This window comes from Apus apus, chromosome 6 (genome assembly GCF_020740795.1).
Source record: "Apus apus isolate bApuApu2 chromosome 6, bApuApu2.pri.cur, whole genome shotgun sequence".
In the NCBI taxonomy this organism is placed as follows: domain Eukaryota; kingdom Metazoa; phylum Chordata; class Aves; order Apodiformes; family Apodidae; genus Apus; species Apus apus.
This window is the reverse complement of record NC_067287.1, coordinates 27,706,478-27,731,532: the sequence shown is the minus strand read 5'-3', so window position 1 is coordinate 27,731,532 and position 25,055 is coordinate 27,706,478. Positions and strand designations below refer to the sequence as shown.

Genomic DNA, 25,055 nt, shown 5'->3' with positions numbered 1-25,055 from the left:
GTCTGGTCTACCAAACCCTACCTTTCTAGTTACACCCTGTATTTACTATGGGTGACAAATGCAGTAGGTCTAATAGATTCAGTGTTCAAAATGGAAACAGTTCATGCCAGCTGGGATTTTTTGTAGTATTAAAGTTTCTAAGGTAAGCTGACAGTCTGAATGACACACCCTTTTTAAAAAACTATTTTTTAAATCTTTCTGGGAGACGAGAACTGTATTATGGTTACCTATCTTGCATTCATGACTCTTTAGACATGGGCATATAAGACAACGGTACTGGGACCGGTGTTGTTCAATATCTTCATCAACGACCTGGATGAGGGCACAGAATGTACCCTCAGCAAGTTTGCTGATGACACCAAGCTGGGAGGAGTGGCTGACACACCAGAAGGCTGTGCTGCCATTCAGAGAGACTTAGACAGGCTGGAGACTTGGGCGGGGAAAAACCTGATGAAGTTTAACAAGAGCAAGTGTAGAGTTTTGCATTTGGGGAAGAAAAACGCCATGCACCAGTACAGGTTGGGGGCTGACCTGCTGGAGAGCAGTGTAGGTGAAAGGGACCTGGGGGTCATGGTAGACAGGAGGATGACCATGAGTCAGCAGTGTGCCCTTGTGGCTAAGAAGGCCAATGGCATCCTGGGGTGCATTAGAAAGGGTGTGGTTAGTAGGTCAAGAGAGGTTCTCCTCCCCCTCTATTCTGCATTGGTGAGGCCACATCTGGAATATTGTGTCCAGTTCTGGGCCCCTCAGTTCAAGAAGGACAGGGAAGTGCTTGAAAGAGTCCAGCGCAGAGCCACAAGGATGATTAAGGGAGTGGAACATCTCCCTTATGAGGAAAGGCTGAGGGAGCTGGGTCTCTTTAGTTTGGAGAAAAGGAGACTGAGGGGGGACCTCATCAATGTTTACAAATATGTAAAGGGTGAGTGTCAAGACGATGGAGTTAAGCTTTTTTCAGTGAAGACCAGTGATAGGACAAGGGGTAATGGATACAAGTTGGAGCATAGGAGGTTTAAGATGAATATCAGGAAAAATTTTTTTACTGTAAGAGTGACAGAGCACTGGAACAGGCTGCCCAGAGAGGTTGTGGAGTCTCCTTCGCTGGAGACATTCAAAACCCGCCTGGATGCCTTCCTGTGTGATGTACTCTAGGTGACCCTGCTCTGGCAGGGGGGTTGGACTAGATGATCTTTCGAGGTCCCTTCCAACCCCTAGGATTCTATGATTCTATGATTCTATAACCCACATATTTTTATCAACTGCCTAATTGGCTGGAGGTGTTTCATAGCTATCTGACTAAAATATCACAGTAATTCTAAAAATTAGACTCATGCATAACTTACATGACAGAACTGAAAATAAAGTAATAAAATGGATGTTTTTTAAAATATACAAAATATCTGAAGACTTCAGATTAAATGGTCACTGCCAGTCTTGAAAGGAAATGAAGGAAAGTAGTTTCTCAAATTTCTTCCTCCACTGTCTTGCTTTCCACTAAAAATATCTCCAAACTTTATTTGGCTAAGGCCTCAAAAAGTCAGGTATACTGGATTAAGAATTGCCTAAAGAGCATATTACTCTCTTCCCTTTTCATACTAAAAAATTATTTGATATTTTTATAAGAACTTTTATGAATATTAGGCCAACGATTGCTAGAAGAGACTGGTGTATCCAAAAATGTGCAAGTGACATTGTACACACCTGTAATAGTGGGGAGGAAGGCATTCTGCATGTTCCAGCACATAATAAATTCCTGCTCAAAAATGCTTTGTATTTTTAGTAGGCTTCCAAAACAAAATATTCAGCAGGTCCTGAACACGCCCTATCTTTGCAAGTTCCAGTTTTGTGGAGCAAGTAGAAGGCAATGTTCTAAAAGAACAAAGTTTAATAAGAAAAAAAAATAATTAGTTGCCATATTAAGGTATGAATAGTGTATATTGCTTTAGAAAGGATGAAGCACCTGCTATCCATGTACATGTTCTTTGTCAGGTGATGGCAAGACACCTGATCCCTTGCCAGCAGCATTTGCAAATAAAGGTTATTGAACTGTTAGTTGCAGTACATTACATGCAGAACTAAGTGATGAGAGATCCCTCCCGTGTATCCTTGCCCTTTTCTCCATAGTTTTGGTGTTCTGATATTTCCTAAACTGCTTCCTCAGAACCTGTCCCTATTATGAACCTGGAGGTTAGAGTTTTCACTCTTCAAAGAAAGAATTGGAAAAAAACCCCACACAAACCTTGTGCTTTAAGCATTTGACTTGACTGTTATACAGGTCTTACATTTATTGTAAGCTAAGACATTAGGGAGGATATTCAGGTTTGGTTTCCATGTTGGTAAACTCTGTACTGATTTAACATCACTTATATGACATTTAACAAATTGAAGTAGTAGTTTTCTTTTTATTTAAATGCTGAACTAAAAACAAGACCACCAGCAGAAAAAATGTGCATGTGTGGACAGTACTTACCCTCTACTAACCTAAAAGCAACTGCCAGTTTTTGTACCCATTCCTTCTAGGAACAAATTAATTTTTCTTATGCCTTCTGCATTATCCCCCACTTGTTTCTATACAGCTGCTGCTTTTTAGGAGTGAAATACCAGTTATACTGTGGCACAAGGCAGGCATATTCTTGTAAAGTAACTTACAGCCCTAACTTACAAGCAACAAAAAAATACTTAAGTCTGCCAGTAAATTTGTCAAGTTCCTCTGTGTCAATGTTTGCAGCAAATGGTGTAAATCTTCATCCTAGAAAGAAGACTGGATTAATCAGTTCAGGACCTAATCTTAACTGCCAACAGCCATACTGAGAGTTGAAGTCTGATTTCTATCTGAAGTGAGTCACTAAACCAATGAACTGTAGATAAAAGCTTTATTTTTTTTCAGGGGAAAGCAGGTGAACTCAAAAAATAGTTTAGTCCAGTGAATAATTTTTCTCTAAGTATCAGGAACAGCTTGCTCCTTATGAAACAGGCTATACAAATAGCCATTTAAAAGATGTTAATTCAAAGCCATAAAAAATGGAGGAAATGCCCTTTGCTTCATTTCACACTAATCACATTCATAACTGCTTGTTGCTGTTTTTCTGTGACAAATAGGAGATAGGTTACCAACACAAAACCCAGAACAACAGAAAACTTTCTTCAGATGTTGTGTAAGGATGCTAACAGACTGGCTGCTGAAAAAATCTTTTTATTAAAATAGTCTTCTTCTGGCTGTTGACATTCATGCTCCAACATCAGAGGCAGTAGCTGAGTATCTGTAGCAATAGAGTTTGTTGTCTGCACCTCCACTCAACAGCAACTGACAAGAGGAAAAGAAAACTGATTATTAGAACTAAGCAAAATAGCTACAAAAAAGTTGAGGACTCTGGTTTTCTTTTGTCTGAAGCCATCAACAAAAGTAATGACTAATGAACTGTTAATGCATGACTAAAACCCAGAATCAAAGTACAGAAGCAGCCTCATCTCGTACCCTTCTAAAATCAGAAGCAAAGTTTTTGTGGGAAAACTTCTAAAGCTTTTCTTGCCTTTTGTGCAGAACAGGAGACACACTGAGAATCTTGAATGTTAACAAAATGTTTTTTCCCATTTTATATGTGTACCGCTACATTAGCAGAACAGCTTGCTATAGAGGATTATATAGTTTCCTGTGTATACATGTCCAGTCATGCTCCAGCTGTCAAGTTCATGCTGCTGCTTTAGTCTATATGGCAGCAAGTGGTACCTTTCAACATGTATTTTCCCAGCGAGGTGTGGTGCTGTTCTCCTGACTATCCTTGTTTGTATTATCAGTGTAACACCCACTAACGCTACAGAGCTTAAGCTCCCATCCTATTCCTTTGCACAGTAGCATGGGGAAGTGCTGCAGTGCATATGAGCTTCTCTTTAACCCAGTATCACCCACAGAACTAAAACTTCCTCGTATATTTTGTCTTTAAGCATAAAGGAAAAAACAAGTCGATGACTGCTTTTTGGCCTCTTCCTAGCCACGATGCTTATAAATTGAGTAACTTGCTTTTCAGATTCTTACCCCAGCTTCTGTCCAGTCCACACACAAAACCTTGTCCTCATGAGCAGCCAAGTCATACAGAGGAGCCTTGCAACTGGTAAAGCACAGGTATTTAAAGTCATATGTTTGAAGTCACATGAGCAATAACAAAACAAAACTGGTCCCTGGACAAAATACTATCCTGGTATTATCAAACGGATGTGCTAAACACTTGGAGTATACAGGTATCTACTATCTGTGATGTTTTCTCTGCTTTGTCCAGAGCTGATCACATCAGTTTAAACCTCTCCTGTGTCCCCAAAGAGAAAAGCAGCAATGTTTTTCAGACTAACTTGTTACTGAAATTGAATGAATCTGCTTTTTAAGAACAGTTTATTTCATAGTTTGCTTCTTACAAGTGTGGATGCTGCTCAATTATGTGTGTGTTTCAGAAAAAACATATTTGTCTTCTGAATGAAAACCATTTTCTTGCTTGGAAATTTGGAATGAAAAGTCTGAAAAGCTTATCAAGTGACACTTCACACTATTCAGCTCATTCTTTAAAAAGAGAAGGTATTTTGTTCCTTCAAGGAAAGGTTAGCAGACCTTCTGCTGTTCGTAATCCCAGTTAGCAATGTTGTAGGTGCTGCCTTCTGCATTTCAATCCTTGCTATTAGTGCCAGGTATGTCCAAGATTGAAATGCCATACACCCCCCACAGATGTTAAGTCATGGGTCCTGTGATAGACTGCATGTATTTTTCTCCCTTTCATTATATATGCTTGACTCTGAAGTCCTAGAGGATTTTCACAAACACCAGAGGAGTTCCAATCAATGTCTCAGACTGCTTTTGCTATTTCATTAGGTTAACTGACCCTGTAATCTTACATGCCTTTGGAACAGTGAAGAATGTATGTTTATTTTACTACCTTCTTGTGTCCCACAGTTTCACAATGTTGTCCAGAGAACCAGAGATCAGCTGATGCTCATGGGTAGGTGACCACTTCACAGATGTGACCCAGCCAGTGTGAGATGTCAGAGACAGGAGAACCAAGGAGCCATCTGAACAGAAGAAGACAAAAAAGGCATCAATAGATGTCAACTAAAATAGGCACTTTTAATATGCATACAAAATCCAGTGAGAAAAGCAGTCAGTAACATACTTGTGTTCAAGATAAGTCTCCCACCAGTAATTCTAACTTCAAAAATTGAAGTGAACTTTAAAGAAAGCAAGTAAAAATCTAAGCTGCTCAAGTTCTGGTAAGAAAAAAATAATCAAAATTATCAACATGTATTTTGTCATTAAACTCTCCTTTCAAATATTCTTGAAAAAGCAATCAAATAAATGCTTTAATTATTAACATAGAAAATAGGAGACATAGAAAACTGTAGATGAGACTTAGAGAAGCTAAACAAGTAAACATGCCTATGAAATAAATCTGGCAGGCTCACTAATAAATTCTCCACAAATCCTGTCAGACATGGCACAACTGTTTGACATTCATTATGGTCCAACCAACTTTAGGTGTGAACCTTAGCATAAAAAAAACAATGCTGAGGCCTGAAACTGCAGATTTGAGTTGAACATTGAATAGTAAGTTTAAAGAAAAAAAAAAAGTAAAAGCTGAGTTAGTTTTCTAAATTATTAGATGAGAAATCAAACTAAGTCTTGCACCAGATTACAGAAAATAGATGTAATCTTTGTATTTAATAAAAGCTCCCACCTGGCTTGTTTCAAGCGGAGGGACCAGCAAGCAGTTTGTGAAACATCTCCCAACAGGCAGAAGTTCTGATTGTGAAAAAGCAACTTTGAGAACGTGTGTTTTCAGCTCACCTTTGCTGCGAGGATCCCAGAGTCTAATGTGTCTGTCGGTGCTCCCAGATGCGAGGCGTCGACACAGTGGTGAGTAGGAGACAGAGTTAAACACTTTGTTTCCCGTCTGTCAGAAAAGAAAATAGTAACTAAGAGAAGAGTGACTATTTTTGCACAACTTTTTTATTTGAGGTGGACCTTAGCTGAACCTACAGACAAAGCACAGTGATCTCACCAAAGTTGATTTGAGATCTCCAGTCTCAGCATCCCAGAGTTTAATGGTGTGGTCCCATGACGCGCTGCAGATTTCTTCAGTATCTGACCACAGCACAGAGGAAATGGCTTCTGTGTGGCCAGAGAGGGTTGCCAGGGGAGTCTAGAATTTCAAGGTGAGAGATTACATTGAGTATCGTCAACAAATCCATTCTTTCAACAAATCAAAGTATGTCTGATCAGCCTGAGATATATCACCAGAAGTTAACTTTTTATGTAACTTTTAACAAAGAGTAATTATTATGTGTCCACACTTTAAAAAGTAAAGTCCTGGACAAACTTGGAGCTCATCTTACCCTGGTTAATCCCAACTGTTCAGTTTTCTGCTTCTTCCGTGGTCTGTTACCTGCTTCTTCCATTTCATCCTCCTCATCTGTAGGCACTGTGACAGAAGACAGATTCAATCTGGAGGTTTTAGAATTGCATTTGCATATAAGCATTAAGTGAACCCCTGTACTGATGGTACCTAACCTATGATGTGTGAGTATTTTAAACTTGCACATCTGATCAGATCGGTATTACCTCCATTTTGAGCATGAGGAAAATGAATACAATCTAAGCCGTTTTCTGCAGGTCATGCCGTTTAAAAATGAAGTCCCAATTTTTTAAGACCATTGTTACAGAAAATCCCAACAGTAACAGAGGTGTGTGATAAACACAATCATTCTTCTAAATACAATACCTACATACGTAGTCCCAAACTGAAAGAATATGACTTGTAAGAGTGAAAGAAAGCATTCAGATCAAAAGGAATTAGTCTACATTTCTAGAAAAGACCCAGTCATCTTGCTATCCACCATATTATGGTGTCAGTCATAGAACAGGAAAACAAAGCACAAACTTCTGGTTCAAAAGGCATATAAACATTAAAAATAAGAGATACAAAGCACTGTGTTCTGAATAAAATAACTATCAGCATGCAGTTGAAAACTGTATCTGAAATTGTATTACCAACCAAAACAGTAACTTAAAGTGAAGTATATAGCCTTACAAAGCCTAACAGAAAAAAGTTCTAGCTTGCTTTTAGTATTACAGAGTCAAATTTTCTTAAAGAAAAAAGTATTCAGATATCTTTCAGGCTGTTTTAAGTACAGGGTTGTTGGTTTGGGTTTTTTTGAGAGCCAAAAATCCCAGCTTACACTTATCTTACCTGCAGACCAGATCTTTAGCATTTTATCCCAGGATCCACTGCAGAACTGTATGAACAGAAACATTTAGTCAAAAGTTGATCCAGAGTGACCTTGAAAACCATACTAAGTTAGCTTCCTGCTTGATAAATTAACCAATGGATTATGATACACAAGAAACAGCATTGGGCTACTCTAAAAAATAGAAAGAATGTTTGGCAAAGATCAAATTATTATTTTTCTTTCCTTTTCAGGAAAAATATCTACAAAAGCTCTGTTTTCTTCAGCATCAAAAGGTTTTATTTTAACCTGTGTGATACTGAGTCAAGCTGGGAGCAATGAATCCACCTTTGGTGTAAGTGCTCTTAATTATTGATTTCCTGGATAAAGGGAAAGGGCCTCTTTTATCACTTGCTTTTTCTGAAGTATCACTCTGGAAATTTTTTCCCTCACCAAAAAATACTGTGAAAACTTGAAAATAGTTCATTATAATGCAAAATTCATGTGTTAAAAGTAAAATTTACTTAGAAATAAACATTCAACTTCTCTCATAGAAGTCAAAACCAGCAGTATAATGGCTGTGCTACCTAAAGTCACCTTCAGCTTTTAGTGATACTGGAGGTTAAGTGTATCACTTTGAAAACCTGGTCTAGTGTTGATGCTGCACTCCTGATCTTCAATAACCACCATTTATAACAAGACTGAAAACTTGTAAGCATGTCAGTCATAACATGACTAGTACCTATGCTGGGACAAAAAAAGACTATTTTTGAGATACAGGCTGATAACATGGCAAAAGACAAAAGGTTTCTCTGCAGGAGTCACTCACTTTAGTTCTTGTGCAATCAACAGCTATGGAGTCTACGCTCCCAGCGTGTCCCCGGCAGCAGTGAAGGGCTTTCACTTTGTTTTTCTCCACATTCCACTCCCACAGCAGGACAGTTTGGTCCATAGAAGCAGTGAGTAACAGACATGATAAACTATCTGAGGAAGAAAATAGTCATGCTCACACCCAATTCAGCTTTCCAGAGTCTTTGCAGTAATTATTCTAGTCAAAGAAGCAACAGCAGACAGATAGGAACTTGTACGTATTTCAGATTACTCTGTGTTACCCTGCAAGTACAATTAATATATGCATAGCAGTGTTTGCTAATGAAGACTGCAAGTGGATAGACAAATGTACATGTTAAACTAGCTATACTAATTACTGTTAAAGGGCTGTTTTACTCATACCATTACTTCATTTCTAACACCACTGACAGAGATCAAATTAATTGTAGTATTTAGACAATCAAGTATTTATGGTTGAGGAATTTTCCCCCCCAATAAATCAAACTATTACTACTCCTCTAATAAATATACTGACCTTGTTTCACCCATGCCACATCCTTCACTACTTCTGTATGCCCAGCTATTGTCATGATGGATTTTCCTTCCAAAGACCAAATTCGAGCAGTCTGATCATAGCAGCCAGTTAATATCCTTCAGGGTACAAAATATGAAACATTGTAGTCTTTAAAACCAATGTTTTTTAATAAAATAAAAACCCAGCCTTGATTAGAAACTTGGAAAAATATCAGCACAGTAAATACCTAGCTTAAATGAATTCAAAATACAGCTACTTTGTGTGTTTAAAAAAAAAAAAAAAGTAAAACAAATCTTTTGTTACAGAGCAAAGCTCCATTAAAACCTGCAACTGCAAGGAGTACAGGCCAGAGAGAAAAGCCATGAGAGTACTGCATATTTTGGTGAGATTTAAGATCACCCACGTAATCTAAAATAAGATAATTTGTTGTTCATGGTATGCTACTAGAGGATCTCAAAAGCATTTTCAAACCATTACTTAATATAAGAACATTGCCTAGTTGATTGGAAAATGAATGTGAAAATACAGGAGGACAATTATGGTTGCTTGGTTGGTTGAAGAAAAGCTCTGCACGAAGGTACACAATTGTATTTGTTACTAATTAATGTGACGTTTGAAATCAAGGGTTTAAGCTAAAAAGAGATAAGGAAATCTTGTGTCTTTTATGAAAGGCAGCATTTGTATTATCCATTTGTACTAAGATCTCATGTTCAGTGATTCGAGCTGGTTTCTACTTGTGTTAAAGTCACTGTCATAGAATAGAGGTGTTAAAACAAACTGCTGACAAAAGCAGCCGAGCAACTTGACAGGTTAAAACTAATACAAAAACAGAACAAAGAGAGGGATAAAAAAGAACATTAGCGAGAGGGAATACCACTCCATTTGACACCATGGAGTCCTCTGCACACAACAGGAATAAGCAAGACAAAATTTAGAATTGGCTTAGTGCAGTACCATTCTTCAGTGGCTTGAACAGAACTGATCCAGTCGTCATGGAAGATGCATTCCTCTGGCTGAGGGGCCATGTATTTCTCCACATACTCTATCTCCACGACTTCTTCCTGAGCTCAAAGACAAAATACTTATTTAGTGTGGTTTTGTTTTTTTAAATGAAGAACAGGAATATTTAACTCTAGTGTGGTGCAAATACACAAGTTTGTCAGGCAAAGATCTTGGTATCCAAGACCTTTGCCAGATTAGTGGCAAATTGCTTTCCATAGTTTTATCAAATTACTATTTATAGCAAGCTGGAAGCAAAAGCAAGTAATTTCACTTTTAACAAGTTCCTCTGCTTTTGTATTTGCCCATACAAAACGATGTCTAAAATACTTGGCAGCATTTTCTAGAGGCGATACTAACCTCCCCCTTATCCCCCAATGTATCTGATAGGCTGGAAGACAAATATATATTAATGATGAACAGAGTAAATAAAAATTTCCCCTCTAAACTGTATACAAACAACAGACTGGATAATGATGTTGCTTGCACTGCTCATTCCCATACTCTCTAAACGTTCTGCAGCTCAGAATGGATTTAAATATGCAGGGAATTCTGGGAAAGTCAGAAAAGAAAGAAAACTGAGGAAAGAAAACCACCTTGTCAGGATAACTGTAATACTGAAATCAGATTAAGTAAACTCATTAAGTCTGTTTTACTGTCCAAGATGGGGAGAAACTGAGTATGACTTACTGTGGAGATATTTTCCATTTCCATGTGTGTGACCAGTGGCATACGCAAGAACTGGCCATTGATAAGGAAGTCAAATTCCACATATTTGTGATCCACTAAAACAAATTAGGAAAAATCCATGTTCAGGTGTCAGTATTTGATACCATCAAGAGCAGCATCATTCTGTGGCTGGCTCAGGAGAATGGACCAACAAGAGGTTAAAGAAGACAACAAACAACCCCCCAACAAAAGTTGGGTTTCTTCTCCCACTTGTAAGTGGGCAGCCCAATAGTTACACAGGATTATGTGAGTTTAGAGGGAAGGAAAAATTCCTGTAGGGGTTCAGAGAGTTAAATTTGCCTTTCATTGTTAACACACTATTTTCTGCATAATTTTCTCTGTATCTGCAATCAAACCCCAGTGATGCTTCATCACTGATATGTGGTCCCTGCCCGTTTGCCCACAGCTTCATCACCACGGGCGAGAGCCCTGTACACGAGGCACCAATGGGAAAATCCCAGGAATTTTTTGTTCACATTTCCCTCTCTAATGGCGTTGCTGAGGAAGCCCCCGGGTTTTGCCACGAGCAGCGTGCTGTGCACCAGTTTTTGTATTCTGGGTTGTTACCAATTTCGCGTGGTTAAAGGCAACTGACAGAGCTCTCGGCGGGTTAAGAGACAGTTGGTCTCATTCCTTATAGAAAAAGGGATCTTAACAACCGGTGTCTTTCCCCCGCCACCCCTTCAAGACAGGCCCGTTTCGGCAACGCTCCTGCCGGTTCCCCGGAAAGGCGCGAGGCCGCCCCGCACCTACCGCTGCGGGCCGACAGCAGCTTGTTGACGAGGCGGCTCAGGTCGGTGGTCTCGGAGGCCGCGGGCACCGAGAAGGGCACATCCTCCACGGCGTACCTGCGGGCACACAGCGCCGTTACCGGCCCTGCCCGGACGCCTCCCCACCCCTCACCCCCTGCCCCAAGCGCGGGCCTCCCTCTCACCTGCGGTTCTCGGTGCGGAACCGCGCCGTGAGCTGCGCCATGATGCTGCCGCCCCGACCACGTGCCGCCACCAGCCCCGCCCCGCCAGCCGCGGGGCGCCCCGCAGGCCACCGCGCCCGGTAGGCCGCGCGCTCCCGACAGGTCGCGCGCCGCAGCCTTCCCGGTGGCCCCCGCGCGCCCCCTCCCGCCCAGCCGGCGGCCGCGCGTGCGCCGCGAGGCGGTGCGCGTGGCGGTGCGTGCGGGAGCCCAGGTTGAGTAGGTCCCTCCTCCGGCTGCCCCGCCGGGCCCCGGGCGCTGGCAGCGGCGGGCCTGCCCTTGGCAGCTCCCTCGGGCTGGCGAGCCGCGCCCGCGCGTCCCGCTGCCCCCTCCCCGGGGCTGCGGTGCGGAGGGGTGTGGCGGGGGCGGGAGGGCCGGGCGCGCAGGGGCTGAGGCGGCCGCCGTTGCCCTCAGGGCTGAGCCATGAGGTGTCCCCCCTGCTGCCCCCGGGGCTGAGCCATGAGGTGTCCCCCCTGCTGCCCCCGGGGCTGAGGCGCGGCCGGTGGGACAGCGGCGGGGCCTAGCGCCGCCCCTGCCCCGGGCCCTGCCGCGCCCCGGCCGTGCGGGGCGGTGGGGACCCCGCGTGGGGCTGAGCGGTGCTGGGGCGGCGTGCGGCACCGCTCGCTGCCAGCGGTGTCCTGGCGTGACGTGGGTCGTGGTCCTTTGCGCGTGAAGTGACACATCAACAATAAACTTAACACTAAGAGTGATAAACCCAACGTGCGGGGGGTTCTAAAAGAAGCTGTAAGTGAATTTGCCTTTCTGGGAGAAAGCTACTTGTGTGAGTACTTGCTGTCTGCTTGGTATATATATATATATATTTATATATTTATTATTACTCTTTATTTATTTTAAATTACTTTTTTTCCCTGCCTTTTTGCCAGTGCCTTGTGGCCTCCCAGGGAACAGCTGAGCTTTACAGGTGTGGTGACACAGGCTGGGGCAAGTGTTGGAGTGGGCAGGTGTTGTAGTCTTTGTGTTTTGTGAGACTGAAATCTCATATATTTCGTCAGTGTGCTTAAACGATCTGACATTGATTGTCAGTGTAATTGACACAGGTACATTTTCCAGATGTGGTAACTACACGAAAGCAACTTGAGAAACATTTTAAGTAGGAGTGCCCAGATCTGTGTATTCTTAACAGTATCTGCCTTCTGTCTCTGTGACAGAGATAAGCTAAATCTCAAACCTGGTACAAGTTAATAGGAAGCTGATTTTGAGGGTATCACTATGCCCTGATTTCCTTCCCGTTTATGTTGTACTGTAATTTGTGCCCTGCATAATGGTAATAAAGAAATGTCATCAGAGGTAGCTTCTTCAGAGAGAGTGTTTAATGGTTGTAAACTATACAGTTATCTTAAATCTTCATATAAAACCTCTGAAACGTTTCATGGAATACTACAAAAAAATCCTTGGTGAGGCATTCAACTGTGTATATTTCCTGTCAAGAAATATAAATTAAAACCAGAATGGGGATCGTTGCTGTCAGAAGTGCTGAAAACATGAACTTGCACTGTCAAGCTTTGATTTACAGTTTTGTTTTGTTTTAATCTGTGTACATTGAAGACTTGAAGCTTGAAAAATATAAGAGAATTCCCTCCTTCCTGCTGCAGCAGAGTACTCCTAGGTAGTATGTACTTAGTGTTAGCAATGGACGTACTTGTTTTTTGCAATTTAGGTTTCTTAAGACTAGAATCTTGCAGTATTGACTCAGTGTTAAAATAATTAGCTCTGAGATTTTGAAAGGTGGTACTTCCCTTTGGGATCTGGCTGTGTGTTGCCTTTCTCATGAGTGGCAGAGGCAGGAGCAAGCATTCATATGAGGCCTTAAAATTATGTCGTCTAGAACTGGTGTATATTTAGGAACCACTGCTTGTGGTTGGTAGATGCAGGTAGAATAAAAGATCAGAAACAAGAAAACAGAAGTCTAATACTCTGCCTTAACGTCAATAGTAAGGTTTTTAAGTCATTCTAGTTCGACTTTTCTGATAGCGTCTTTAAAAGTTTATATACTAAAAATCAGTACGTGGGCTTCTGGGTTAGAGAGGAGATTGCAACTGTGATGAGAAAGGTTCAGTTCCTCTTGAAAGTACCTTTTGTGTTTTGTTGAATGATCTGAACTATCCGTGTGTTTGTCTTTGGAACTGAACCACTGATGGTAATGTGTAGGATAGATTGCAGTGCATAATGTTTGCTCTCTTGAAGTTCCTGTCTTTAAGAAGCTGTTCCCTGCATAAAATGCTTACAGTGGTTATTATGTTTGCCTGTGCTAGCAGTTTTCTGTGGCTGCTTGCTCTCTTTACAGACTTGAACCAAAGATAGCAATGGCCATAGATTTTCCTTTATTTTGAGCAAAGTGCTACCCAGATGCAGGCAGGGCAAAGGAAACAGTCCTGTGGTATAAAATGTCCTAACCCTTGAGCTGGAAACGGACATGGAGTGGTGGACTTCATGGAGAGCAGCTGGTAGAGTGGGTTGGGTGCAGCTGCACTGAGGCTTGAGCTGAGGTATGAAGAGCTGCCTGTTTGGTGTGTGCACTGAGGAAACAGTTGTTGATCCTGTTTCACACTAACATTAAACTCCCACAGTTCTCCTTCAATCAGTTTTTAAATGTGTGGGATACAGTGGTGTTACATTGGAGATTTTTTTTGGCACTTAGGTAAAGTGTTTATGAAGAGAAGAGGTACTTGTATGTTATTTACTCATTCATGACAAAATATCCATCTGTATATATGTATCCAGGATTTAACCATCTTGCTTGGGAAATTTGTTAGCAATATTTATACAATGGTAAACATTATTAATTATGTGTTTGTACTTGTAAGCATCTAGAGAAGTCTGCTTCTTTTAAGACAAAAAACTTAATTATTTTTGTTTGGGGTTGCACAACACTTAGGTTACTTAAACCTGGATTGTGAAGCCATGAAGCTCGTTGTCTGGGGTGATGCATGTGCCAGTGGTGTTCCTGGGTTAGAACAGTGATTAGGTGAAGTCACAAGGCAAAAATGTACCAAGAGCATTTTTTAAACACAAAGATAAAACTTCAGATATTTCTAGGTTGCTTGTAAGAGGAAGCTGGACAAAAATCACTGTATATTTACCTTACTGCTATAATTTTTTTCCCTGAGCTTTATTATTAACCAGTGTTAGATAAAAAGGATAATTGGACTACTTGAGCTGTTGGCCTGTCCTGACGCAGCTCTCCTTGTATTCTGTAGTTGAGTTCCAGCACACTGAGGGTACGTGCCATCAGTATCTCTGGAACAAACTTCTTCTGTTTATCTCAAACAATAAAATGTGCTGCTTTGGCAAAAGTGACATTTATTCTTTACACCTTTTAGCTGAGGGGAAATGGTTGGGCAATGATGAAATCTAGTTTTCTGTCTTTTTTTCGTTTGCTAGTCACATGCTTCAGACATTTTAACTGAAACATCTCATAATTGTTCTCAGATCCAAAGCTACAAAATATTTGTTAAACATGAGGTAACTTCATTTGGAACTTAGTTTTATCACTTGAAAATTGAATGGAAAATTAAATCTACTTCAGGTTAAAGTATTTAGTATATTGAACATATGAGCGGCTTCACTTCACAGTATTGTTTGTATCAGCAGGATGCTTTATGCCGCTTCAAAATCCAAGGAGATGTGGATTTACTCTACCTGTGGTCATTTATGTCTTTGCAAAGCAAAGTAAATTTGTGCTTCCAGGGTTGTACAGCTTATCAAGTGACTCTCTGGCCTTTTACATTCTCCTTACTAAAACTGTAAACAGTTGAAGTACCACAGCCAAGAGGGTCCGGCTCAAGGAATTTACTGTGTGGTGTGGTAAAGAAGATAAAGCTGGTAGGAGCCATGTGCTAATACAACACAGTTTGGCTTTAAAAGAAATACTGAAAGGAAAAATCCTGAGCACCTTTCCCCCTCCCTCACACCGAACTGCAGCAATTAAGTTTTCTTCTATGCAGTTTGGCATATTATGTTTGTAGTCTACTATGTGTGTACTTGCTAAGGTAAGGGCCAAGTTAATTTGTTATTTTGTCTTGTTGCTTATGAGTATTAGGGGTTGGTCACTGCTTTAAAGGGTGTACTGTCTGTGTGAAAGCCTTATCCTGTGGATGAGGCAATTCACTGTCCAATGTGGTCTGTTGGCTTGAAGGTCTGTCTTAGGCAGCTGAGCTCCTTGAAGTACTTTTCTTTGGGATAGAAGCTAGATCTCCAAAGTGCTGAGACCTCTGACTTTTTTTGTCTTTCAACACATGATTAATGCCAGATTTTGTTTCTAATATCTGGTGTTTTCCTGCCCAAAGCTTACTGCTGTAGACTATCAATAGTAATTTTCTTTAACTTATTTGTTGGTTTCTAACCCTTTAAAATAAATGTGATTTACTTCAAGATGGCTCCATGACTTAGTTGGGTGTTGCAAATCTTGTCTGTTGGTTATGGAAGCAGGTGACTAATATTTTTGTAGAGCAGTGCTAGCATATCTTTAAATATAAAGTGTTCTCTAGATGTGTGTGTGGTTATTAGTTGAGTGCTTGTGGACATAATTAGATGAAAATGTGTATGTGTGTTTTCTATCTCTCTGCAATGATAAGTTGAGCAAATTGTCTTGTACAAGATGCTAAACTGTATTGCTGCAGCAAGACACTGAAATGTTTCTGCAGTGAGTAATAAAGCACTAAAGAAGCAAGGATTTTTTGGAAGCTTCACTGTTAGCTTGCAGTGGCATTAGAACTTGTAAGACTAAAACCTAACAAATAAAACTCCAAACCTGCAACAATGTCCTGGTTGAGGCTGAAGGATGAAACAAACTATTATTTTTCAGGTCATCTTGTAATGGAAAAAAATGGAGCTGACCATGGAGCTGACATTACTATGGGAGGATCTAATGATTTGTTCGTAGGTGACTGTAATAGTGCTGGAGTGTCAGAAACAAATGATCAGGTTTTTCAGGTGAGGTATGAATGACCTGTCTTTGTATATGCTTTCTTTATATACTCTCTGATGAATTTTCAGCATGTTTATTTTTTTTTCTTGCCTTTATAGTAATTCATTGTATCTTTTTAAAACGTACAGAATTTCCTTCCCTTGTATTCTTGTGCCATTCAGTTTTGAACTGCTGAATATCCAGATGTTACCTGTAGTGATAACCTTTAGTACTTGTATTAGATCCTGTTATCATGCTGAAGAAGTAGATGTTTTATTGTGTTAAATAAATCCTGTAGTAAAAGACTACTTAATGACATGCCTTGGATTAGGAGGTGTTCAGAACACTTGAAAATAAGGTCAGATTGCTTGGTCACCAAATGTGGCAAATACAAATCTAGTCATGCAAGGCATCTATGTGGGCTTTGCAGGAGGGAAGTCTTTAATTAATTTTTAAACAAATATTGCAAAATATTCCTAGTCAGAGAGATTTCTGTGCCTAAATGTTCTTCAGCATATTACTTCAGCTAACATAAAATATTTAATTTACGCAACACCTTTAACACAACTAGTGCCATTTATTTGTTGCCGCTTTTCTGGTGTTGCTTATAGCAGACGGATTCAGCAGAGAAGGTTTATACCTGCAGAATTTTTTAGAAGGTTATTTGGCCCAGGTCTGGCTCTCATATACAATTTAGAAGCATTTTTCCCTGCTCTTTGGATTTGTAGTTCACAAGTTTTTGTAGCAGAAGTGTCAGAGTAGTTTGTGTGATTGCTGCAAGAGATCCAACAGATTTCACTCCTTACATTGGCCAGATGACAGCCTGACATATTTTACACAAGGACTACCTATTTTCCATTATTTTTACATGTTTAATACTTGTGTTGTCAGAGCTCCAAGAAGACAGGTCTTGGTGCTTAAACATTTAAATGTAATGAAAATGTAATGTGCTGTAAGCACTTGATTCTTCAAGTTTGATGAGAGTAAGCTCTGAGTACCCATTTTTTGAGACTTGCAAGAAAAGACTTTTGGTCTTGCACTCTATAATTCTTGGACTTAGTGGGGTTTTGTTGCTTGTTTTTCTTCTGTGGTAAAGAATTAAGAAAACTTGTAGAGTTCTTTGTCATAGCCAAATGCGTGTATCTAAAGGTTGATTTAGAATAATAACTTAGGATTTCTTTTAAAGGCAAATCAAGTTGGCTGATGTTTTACAGAGTGGGGTGGGGTTTTTTTCATGTAAGTTCTTTCAGTTTCTAGATAGTCTTGAGATGTCTTTAAAGTGATGAGTGGTTCTGAGGGACAGATCTTGCGCATAAGGGATTTTCTTTCATGTTAGTAGAGAGAGTATGTTTTAGGAAGCAGAGATTTGAATACATTTTCAGTATAGAAACAAAGCAATAATAGGACTGCTAGTGTTAGCTAGTAGCCTCTTGCTCAGGAGAGCTCTCTCTGAGTATGCAATACAGCACACTGGTTTTAAATGTTCTTTCTTCTTTTTTTTTTAAATAGAAATTGCTACTCAAGATTTAAGTACATTTTATTGATTTTCCTCATCTAACCTGCATGGATTCGAGGGATCTGTTGTTTGGACAGAGTGACTCTCCCACAGCCTTGCCTATCTCAGGTCACCTGTCAGGCAGTTCTCCATCATCAGCCACGCCTGCACGGCCACCCCAGCCACAGCTTACCCCTGCAGAGGACTTCCACCCGGTAGACCAAACCGAGCCACCTCTCTATGAGCTGCAGACCCTGGGAGGGCCCAGTGCACAGATGGTTAGTGCTCTGAAGCAGGGCAGGTGGTGTGTTCACAGATGAGGGAGCTCTTTGAAGAACTCTCTTAGACAGCATGTTGTTACAGCAGTTGTTACAACAGCTGATTCAGATGTTAGCAACAAGGTGAAACTTTTCAGATGTTCAGTTCTTGCTCCCGTTGACCTTCCTCAGGTAGACAAATCCTGTCCCCACCTGTTACTAATTTTATTAAACAACAATTCACGTCTTCTGTCATTATCAAGTCTGAATGTTACTGTGTGATTAGATCTCCTACTTCTACTCTTGCTGCTTTCTCTGTATTCCCTAGTTAAGTGTCTATCTTCTTTGGGGGAGATTGGAACATTAGCAATAAGCTAACCTGTTATGTCTTTCCTTCTCCCCCCACCCCCAATTAAAGTTCTCAAAACATCACAATTCTTAACACTTACTTTGTAAAAAGATAACTCTCACTCAGAGGGTTTAGCTGGCACGTGTTATACTGTCACTAAAGACGCTTGACCCATTTAAAGTGTAATAAATTAAATCCGTGATGATACTTCGTTATTCTAGGTTTTGTAATATTGTTGGAAACAGGTCCTTGGTAATTACAGGAAAATGTGCCATAAGGAATTTTTCAGTTTTTCCAGAATTCTGGGAGATTTAATTACTTTTTTTTTCAGTCCTGTAGTTTTTTTTCTGTCTGCATAAACTGTTGCCCATAATGGTCAGTTTCTTAGCAGTAAAGGTCAAAGTTTTATATTATGTGATTAATTCTGCAAGTCCATGAATGGGGTCACAGTGAATCCAAATCTGAATGGCTTTCAGGTTTTTGATATCTTTAATAACAGTGGGTTAAGTTTCAAATAAATGTTTAATTCATTGTAGAATCCTGTAAGGGTTTTTTTTCCTCTCCTTTAATCAATAAAAGGGCTATTTTAAAAGGGGGCTAGTAGTTTTAAGGAATTTATGGTAAATAGGCAGTTTCCTTATGTGAAATTAAGTTAATTTACAGGCCCTAATGCCAACCAAAATATTTCCTGTTCTGGTAAAAAGCAAAGCCAGTCGTGCTGTGTGATGATCACTATACAAACTAATGCCATTCCTGCTTTTGTGTGATTGTTTTACAGATGATTGTTGCCAGCCAGTCAGAAGATGGACAGGTGCTGCACGTCATTCCTTCTATCCAGCCAGGTATGGCCCAAGTGATTATTCCTCAAGGTCAGCTTCTGGATGTGACCAGCACACAGGGTGAGTTTAACTAGTGTGTTCCTGTGACTAATCGTATCCTGAATGATCTCTTTTTAAGCACCTCGTTTGTATGCGTTTCCTTTCCTTAGTCAGTTATGAGACAAAAATACATACTTACATCTGCTTTCTGATGCTTAATCTGGCACCCCACACACCATGTTTTCTGTTGGGTAGAAGCCTTATGAAATAAGAACTATCACTTTAGATATGTGATGGATAGACTGAAATATCAAGCACAAAGCTGCTTCTTGCCTTATTTACCATTAATAAGGATATTTGTGCCAAGTCAGACAGCTGTACTATCAGCTTTAAATTTTCACTCTCTCTTTACTTTGAGTGAAGTAGTTGATTCGTGTAGTACAGACAGAAGAATTAATGTTCTTCTGGTGTGTTCACTGGTGATGATGCATCTTTTGTGAAGCTAGGAATGAAGTACCTAGGTCAAAATTAGGTTCCTAATGAAAAAATTAGATGTAACTTTCACTTTATTGCTAAGTGTTTTCTCCTTAGTGTGTCACATTCCCCCAAGTGTCACATTTTAAGTATGTGGTGAGATGCAAAACTAGAAGTGCAGATTTAAGCTTTTATCTGGAAAAGGGACATACTGAAATCTGAAAGCACTGGTTATCTATCTGCAAGGTGGCTAAATGCTGTGTACTAGTTGATATTCATGGAATAAGGCTGAGAACTAGGTTGTTATGTTTATTTGAACTCTTCAAGGTTTATCAAAATGTTTTTGTATTTTCTTTATACGATTCTCAACATCTGAGCAAATTCTCAGTCTGATGCTAGTTAAGTGTTCCTGTGGACTGAGAGCTCAAAGGTGAGACTAGACTCCTGCTGCTGGGTGGACAGAAAAAATAGTTGGGATTCAAGTCGTGATCCTGGCTTCGTCCTACCCCAGTGTTCATTCTTTCTGCCTTCTCCACTTGGTCTTGCAGGGCTAAGACCACTGTTTAGTTACAGTGTAGTCTTCCTTAGGTGACTGTAAGCTGACTGTGAGCCTTCAGTTACTAAAGAATTGCTGCTGATTTCTGTAGGCAATAAGTTACAATGCTGAGTGTGTTTTTGTATTCCCATTTTTCATCCTACATGGAGTTCCCTGTTTGCATATAGCTCAGTCACAGTATTTGAAAACATCTGCAACAGTGCTGCAGGGGCTTTTTTTGCATTTTTACTTATTTTTGGTTTGTTTTCCCTTGGGGACTTACTATGTAAAATACATTTTAGTTATTTGAACTTTAAAAGACAGGAAGACTTGTTAGTGATTTTACTATGGAGATTGAGGGGAAGGAAGAATGGACTGCCAGCCCGTGTGTTTCACTTGCCTGCAGGTGGTGGTAATGCACGAAATGGCACAGGCTTTCACGCAGACCTCTGTATCTTAAGGGCACGTTTAAGTAAAAGGAACCAGTGCTCCGAGCTGAGCTAGAGTGGTGTTATTCTGAGATGCACAGTTAGGAATGTTCTGGCAGAAGCCTTCTGGTGGAGTGATTCTGTACTGAGTCAGTAGCTGATCCCTCTCTCTCAGGATGGGGGAAAGAAGCTTTCATAATTGAAGGGCAAAAATCCCACATCTGAAGAGAGCTCCCTTTTCTTCACGTTGAGACCAAAGTGTCAATGTATGCTTTCACAGTTTTCCATTATGCCTTTGTTTAACTATACACGCAGGCTTCATCTAACAGTATTTTTTGGCTCATGGATTGCTCCTTGTTATCAAGAAAGGCTAAACCATTTGTTGTAACAGTATGTCAGATTCAATTACAAGAAGCCTTTTTTTTCTTGTTACATGTAGTTTTCTAAGTACAAAGCAGTATCATAATCTCCCTTTTTCTTATTTTAAAAGCAACCAATATGTGATGTGCAGCTGAGCAAAATAGTTTTGCAATCCTATATGAATTTGAAGAAATGTAAAGCAGGGTGATTTACTGAATGTGCTTTGTTGTGGAGGAATTTGTTAGCAGTAGCATGATTACCAAAGTCCTTGAATTCAAGCAAACTTATCATGTATATCTTCATATGTGTGCCTGGAATTTGAGTATTGATTCACAACTACTGAACTACTGTATAATCTAGAAATCTTATTTCATATGTCAAAATGCTTGCTTTTGCAACACAAAAAGTATAGTTAGAGCTTGTCCTTCCTCCAGCCTGAGTTCAGTTATTAACCAGGAGGATGTTTTATTTTTGCAAAGATGTTTTGGAAGAGAAATGTGGTGATGGGAACTTGCAGACTGTGGCAGTGGCTGCTATAGCAGACAGCACAAGTGGTTATATTCTACATCCACAGACATCTCTCACCATATCAAAAAAACCAACCACCAGGTAGGTCAGGAGTTTAAAGGATGAACAATCACTTTGATCCACTGTTAATACTGCCTTTTTTTCCTGCAGTTCTTTTTTCAATGGTTGTTGCAAAATTATCATAGAAGGGAGCTTATGAACCCATGGTATTAGTGAATGACATGTAGCTAACTGTGTTTGCAGGCAGATTTGTATGCACCAGAGCAGTGGAAAAAGCAATTAAAGCGCTTGTGTTCCAGAGATGGATGTATTCTGACCAGAGCAGTAGATGAGCAGTGCAAGCTACCAAAATTACTCAAGTATCTGAAGTTAAAATAGTTATGTTTTTCTTCTGTTAATATCCACCTGATTCTGTCCCAATGCTAAGTGATGCCTACTATGTTAATTCCTGAATACCCTGGGATTCTCTTTTACTTAAAAAAATCCCACAAAACCCAAACTAAGCAAGCAAAAGAACAACGAAAAACCCCCAGACAAACCCCCAAATATTTGTTCTCTGGACTGCACACTGGCTTTGCATGGGTTTGTACTCTTCCAAGACTTGGAAGAGATGAGAATAATTGCACACAGCACAAATTATAAATATGCAAGAAACACTTAAAATGAAGAGAAACACTTTGTGAATGTATTTTGTGTACACAATCTGTAGATGTATTTTTATTTTGTTTTTCAGGGTAGTGAAAGATCCCTTTCCTATCCCTCTCCAGCCTTTGCTGCCAAATATGCCTGCATGGGCGCGGCATCTCAGGAGCTATGAGGTGGGCTGCAAAGAATTCTGACTTGATGTTTTATCATCTAGATCTAAGATACCAGTCCTGTTCTGTGGAAGTTTATAGTTGCAGAAGTAGTGTTCAAGCTTTTGGTATGATTAAATAGTACTGGTACTGGCTGGTACTACTAGCAAATTTAGAGGCGTAGAGTGCTGTGGAATCCTTTCCTTTTTCGAGAATGCTAGAATAACTGACTGTCAACACCTCCTGAAGCAAAAAATGTGCTTCTGAAATCTTGATGCCCTATAGCACTGGAAAAAGCCGTGCTGTGCTGTGCTAGAGTTCACTCTTGTAACTGCAGTACAAACTCTGCTGTTTTCTGCTGAGCAAACTGGTGTTTGTTGCCCTTAGTGATCTATTAATTAAAGAAGAGAATTGCTTTTGTATGACCTAAGTCTGCAACTGTTCTTATTAGTTTGTGTTGCCACTTAGAAATCAAAATCCATGCCAGGGTCAAGTCTGGGACTTATCAGAGCACCTTAATGTCTATATTTTACCAAGGATTTCTATTTTAGATATTCTCACAGATTTTTTTTTTCTTTTTTTTGTAGAGGAGTTGCTAACATCGTTACCTGTGCTTGTTTTCTCTTTCATTAAAAAATGGTCTGTCTTTATTCCCTGTGATGACTTTTGACCTAAACAGAATTCTGTTTGCATATTGTTAGAAGTCTGCAGTACTAGGATGATATCAAAAGCTAGAATGCATCATAAGTCACTTAAAAGGAAGGAAGGGGAGCTGGAAAGATTCTTGAGAGATCACCTACCCCTTCTTCCTTCTACCAGACTCTTCTAGTAGATATTTATTTTACATTATCTTAATTCTTTCTTTCAAGGAAAACTCCAACTCTTTCTAGCTAATTCACCTCTTTAGATATCCCCACCCTCTGAGGTCTTTCCTATTGTCTTGGCCACTGGTAACTGGAAACTAGTTGCAGTGACTTAGAATTGAATTTATTTCTGTATCCATTTGGAAATAAGTTTAAGCTAACAAAATATATTAATCTGTTCCTCTTTGTTGTATGCCTTTTATTTAATCCAAATGGTACTATTTATGATATCCACTTGAACATTAAGAGGTCAGAAAATTAATAACATTAATTCCTCTGTGGTGGAGATACTGTTTACACTTAATTCAAATGGCCAGTTAATTGTTAAAGTCCAGCAAGACGTGTAAGCCTTACTACTGTGCTTTTAGCTCTGTGTGGTACATACTTTCCTGTCTTAATATCAATATAGCTTATCTGAGTAATTTGTCACTGGTTTCATTTTATACGAGGACATGTATTGTGGTCTGCTTGGTCTGTCTGAGTCTATTACAAGAAATTTCATCTGCTGTGTTGAAAATTAACAGCAGCAGCATTTATAGAAGAGCTCCTATTTTTAAAGAAAAGGAAATAAAAAATTGTCTGTTTGAATGTGTTCTGAAGTTAAAAACATCTGCTTCTGCTGTTCAGCAGAACTGTTGCCTGTATGCATTAATCCTCCCTGTTCCCTTAAACAACAAGAAAAAAAATGTATTGCTGTTCTCCTTGCAGTAAGCTCATCCAAGCAAGAATTACCCAGATTGTCTTCCTCTCGTGATTGTTAGCAGCAGTTGCTGTGCTGACTTTGTCAGTGGCACAGTGTAAATCCCCTGGTGACTGCCAGGATATATGTGCCTTTTCATGGGTACAGATTAGAGGCAATGGGATTTTGAGATGTCATTTATCTTTCAGGTGTGACTGTCTAGCAAAATGTGTTATTACTAATAACAGGATTGAAGGGTCCAACTGGAATTTGGAAATCTAGTAGAGGTGTAGATGAATACGGCAACTCACAGATCCACTTTTTCAGCCAGAATAAAATAAACTTCAGCAGTGTGGAGGTCTGAATGAATGTCACAGAAGATTCCAGCAGGTGAAGCCATAGCATAGCCTGCATATGTGCTGCCAATTGTATATCCCTGGGAGCTGGCCAGGACGGAACTCCAAAGGGCTGTGACTCCTTTGGCAGTCAGTACTGCAGGCAAACACAGAGCAGTCAAAGCTGCAGCTGTCCAAAATTAGCACTAAGCTCAGTGTTTGGTGTTGATTCCCTGACTGCCTTGAAATGTTCAACTTATGCTTGCTGTGCCTAGACAGTGCAGTGTCTCTGGTATCCTGCTGCTCTTAGTTCACTCAGTGAAAACTGTCTTGATGTGTGTGCTTCATGTAAGCTTTTATGTACCCTTGCTGAGATGAGGCCACGGGGGAGAAAATTGCTCCTTTTTTGGCCTTGAAGCTTAGTTGAAGTTAAAGGGTTGGAGAGTATCTCATTGCTTCAGGGTAATTACATTGTTAAAAAAAAAAAAAGGTGACTTTAAAAATAAATAATTATTTTCTATAACCTCCTTAGTTTTCAGTGTTCTGACCAGAATGTATGTCCAGCATATGTCAGCATACTGAAATACAGTGTAATTAAAAACTGCATTAATTAATAAACTGTGCAAAACTAAGTTAATTGATATGTGTGGAGCAAGTGGTCTCATTTGTCCATTTGTCCCTACTTTGGGAAGCTCATCTAGAGCAAGGATCCTATGTGCTGTATGATTTCCTTCTCCTCCTCCTCCCCTCCCACCAGTTTTGGGAAAATTGTCTTGTGCAGAAGTAAAGCCAGAATAGGAGACAGTGCCTTATGGGTTATCACTACTTTCTGGCACAACAGTTTTCATTAGTCTTCTCTTGTCTCACTAGAATAAGGTCAATGACCTATTTATAGTGACAGATATAAGATATGGAAGAAAAAAATGGTCATGCAGTATTCCCTGTGTGG

At 40.0% G+C, this 25,055-nt stretch overlaps 2 protein-coding genes across 23 annotated transcripts in view; one reads left to right on the top strand and one right to left on the bottom strand.

Annotated features, from left to right (window-relative positions):
- Positions 1 to 2,856: 2,856 nt before the first annotated feature.
- WDR12 (WD repeat domain 12) lies at positions 2,857 to 11,381 on the bottom strand. The gene is made up of 13 exons (XM_051623364.1): positions 11,229 to 11,381; positions 11,048 to 11,142; positions 10,256 to 10,350; positions 9,521 to 9,627; positions 8,567 to 8,682; positions 8,030 to 8,184; positions 7,224 to 7,269; positions 6,370 to 6,455; positions 6,036 to 6,176; positions 5,822 to 5,927; positions 4,917 to 5,049; positions 4,031 to 4,103; positions 2,857 to 3,301 (listed from the first exon to the last, which is right to left on the bottom strand). Exons 1-13 carry the CDS (start codon positions 11,267 to 11,269, stop codon positions 3,224 to 3,226), a joined length of 1,272 nt encoding a protein of 423 aa, XP_051479324.1. The 5' UTR covers positions 11,270 to 11,381; the 3' UTR covers positions 2,857 to 3,223.
- The window catches only part of CARF (calcium responsive transcription factor), a 48,303-nt gene continuing 30,532 nt past the window's right edge, over positions 7,285 to 25,055 (top strand). For 15 of the 22 annotated variants that reach the window (XR_007889875.1, XR_007889883.1, XR_007889870.1 and 12 more), the window contains exons 1-6: positions 11,498 to 12,045; positions 16,090 to 16,217; positions 17,701 to 17,964; positions 19,071 to 19,191; positions 21,387 to 21,516; positions 22,169 to 22,253. Coding sequence is in view for 1 of the 22 variants with exons in the window: in XM_051623362.1 (XP_051479322.1) it covers positions 17,755 to 17,964; positions 19,071 to 19,191; positions 21,387 to 21,516; positions 22,169 to 22,253 (546 nt within the window). In the remaining 21 variants the exon portion in view is untranslated. The other 7 variants (XR_007889879.1, XR_007889872.1, XR_007889881.1 and 4 more) reach the window with 7 other exon arrangements.

Excerpts from the sequence above, each read along its gene's own strand:
- WDR12 (XM_051623364.1), bottom strand. The coding sequence starts at position 11,269 with ATGGCGCAGCTCACGGCGCGGTTCCGCACCGAGAACCGCAG. Across the intron at positions 7,270-8,029 it reads TTGATTGCACAAGAACTAAA|TTCTGCAGTGGATCCTGGGA; the intron begins GTGAGTGACTCC and ends CTGTTCATACAG. Across the intron at positions 6,456-7,223 it reads GCTAAAGATCTGGTCTGCAG|TGCCTACAGATGAGGAGGAT; the intron begins GTAAGATAAGTG and ends CTTCTGTCACAG.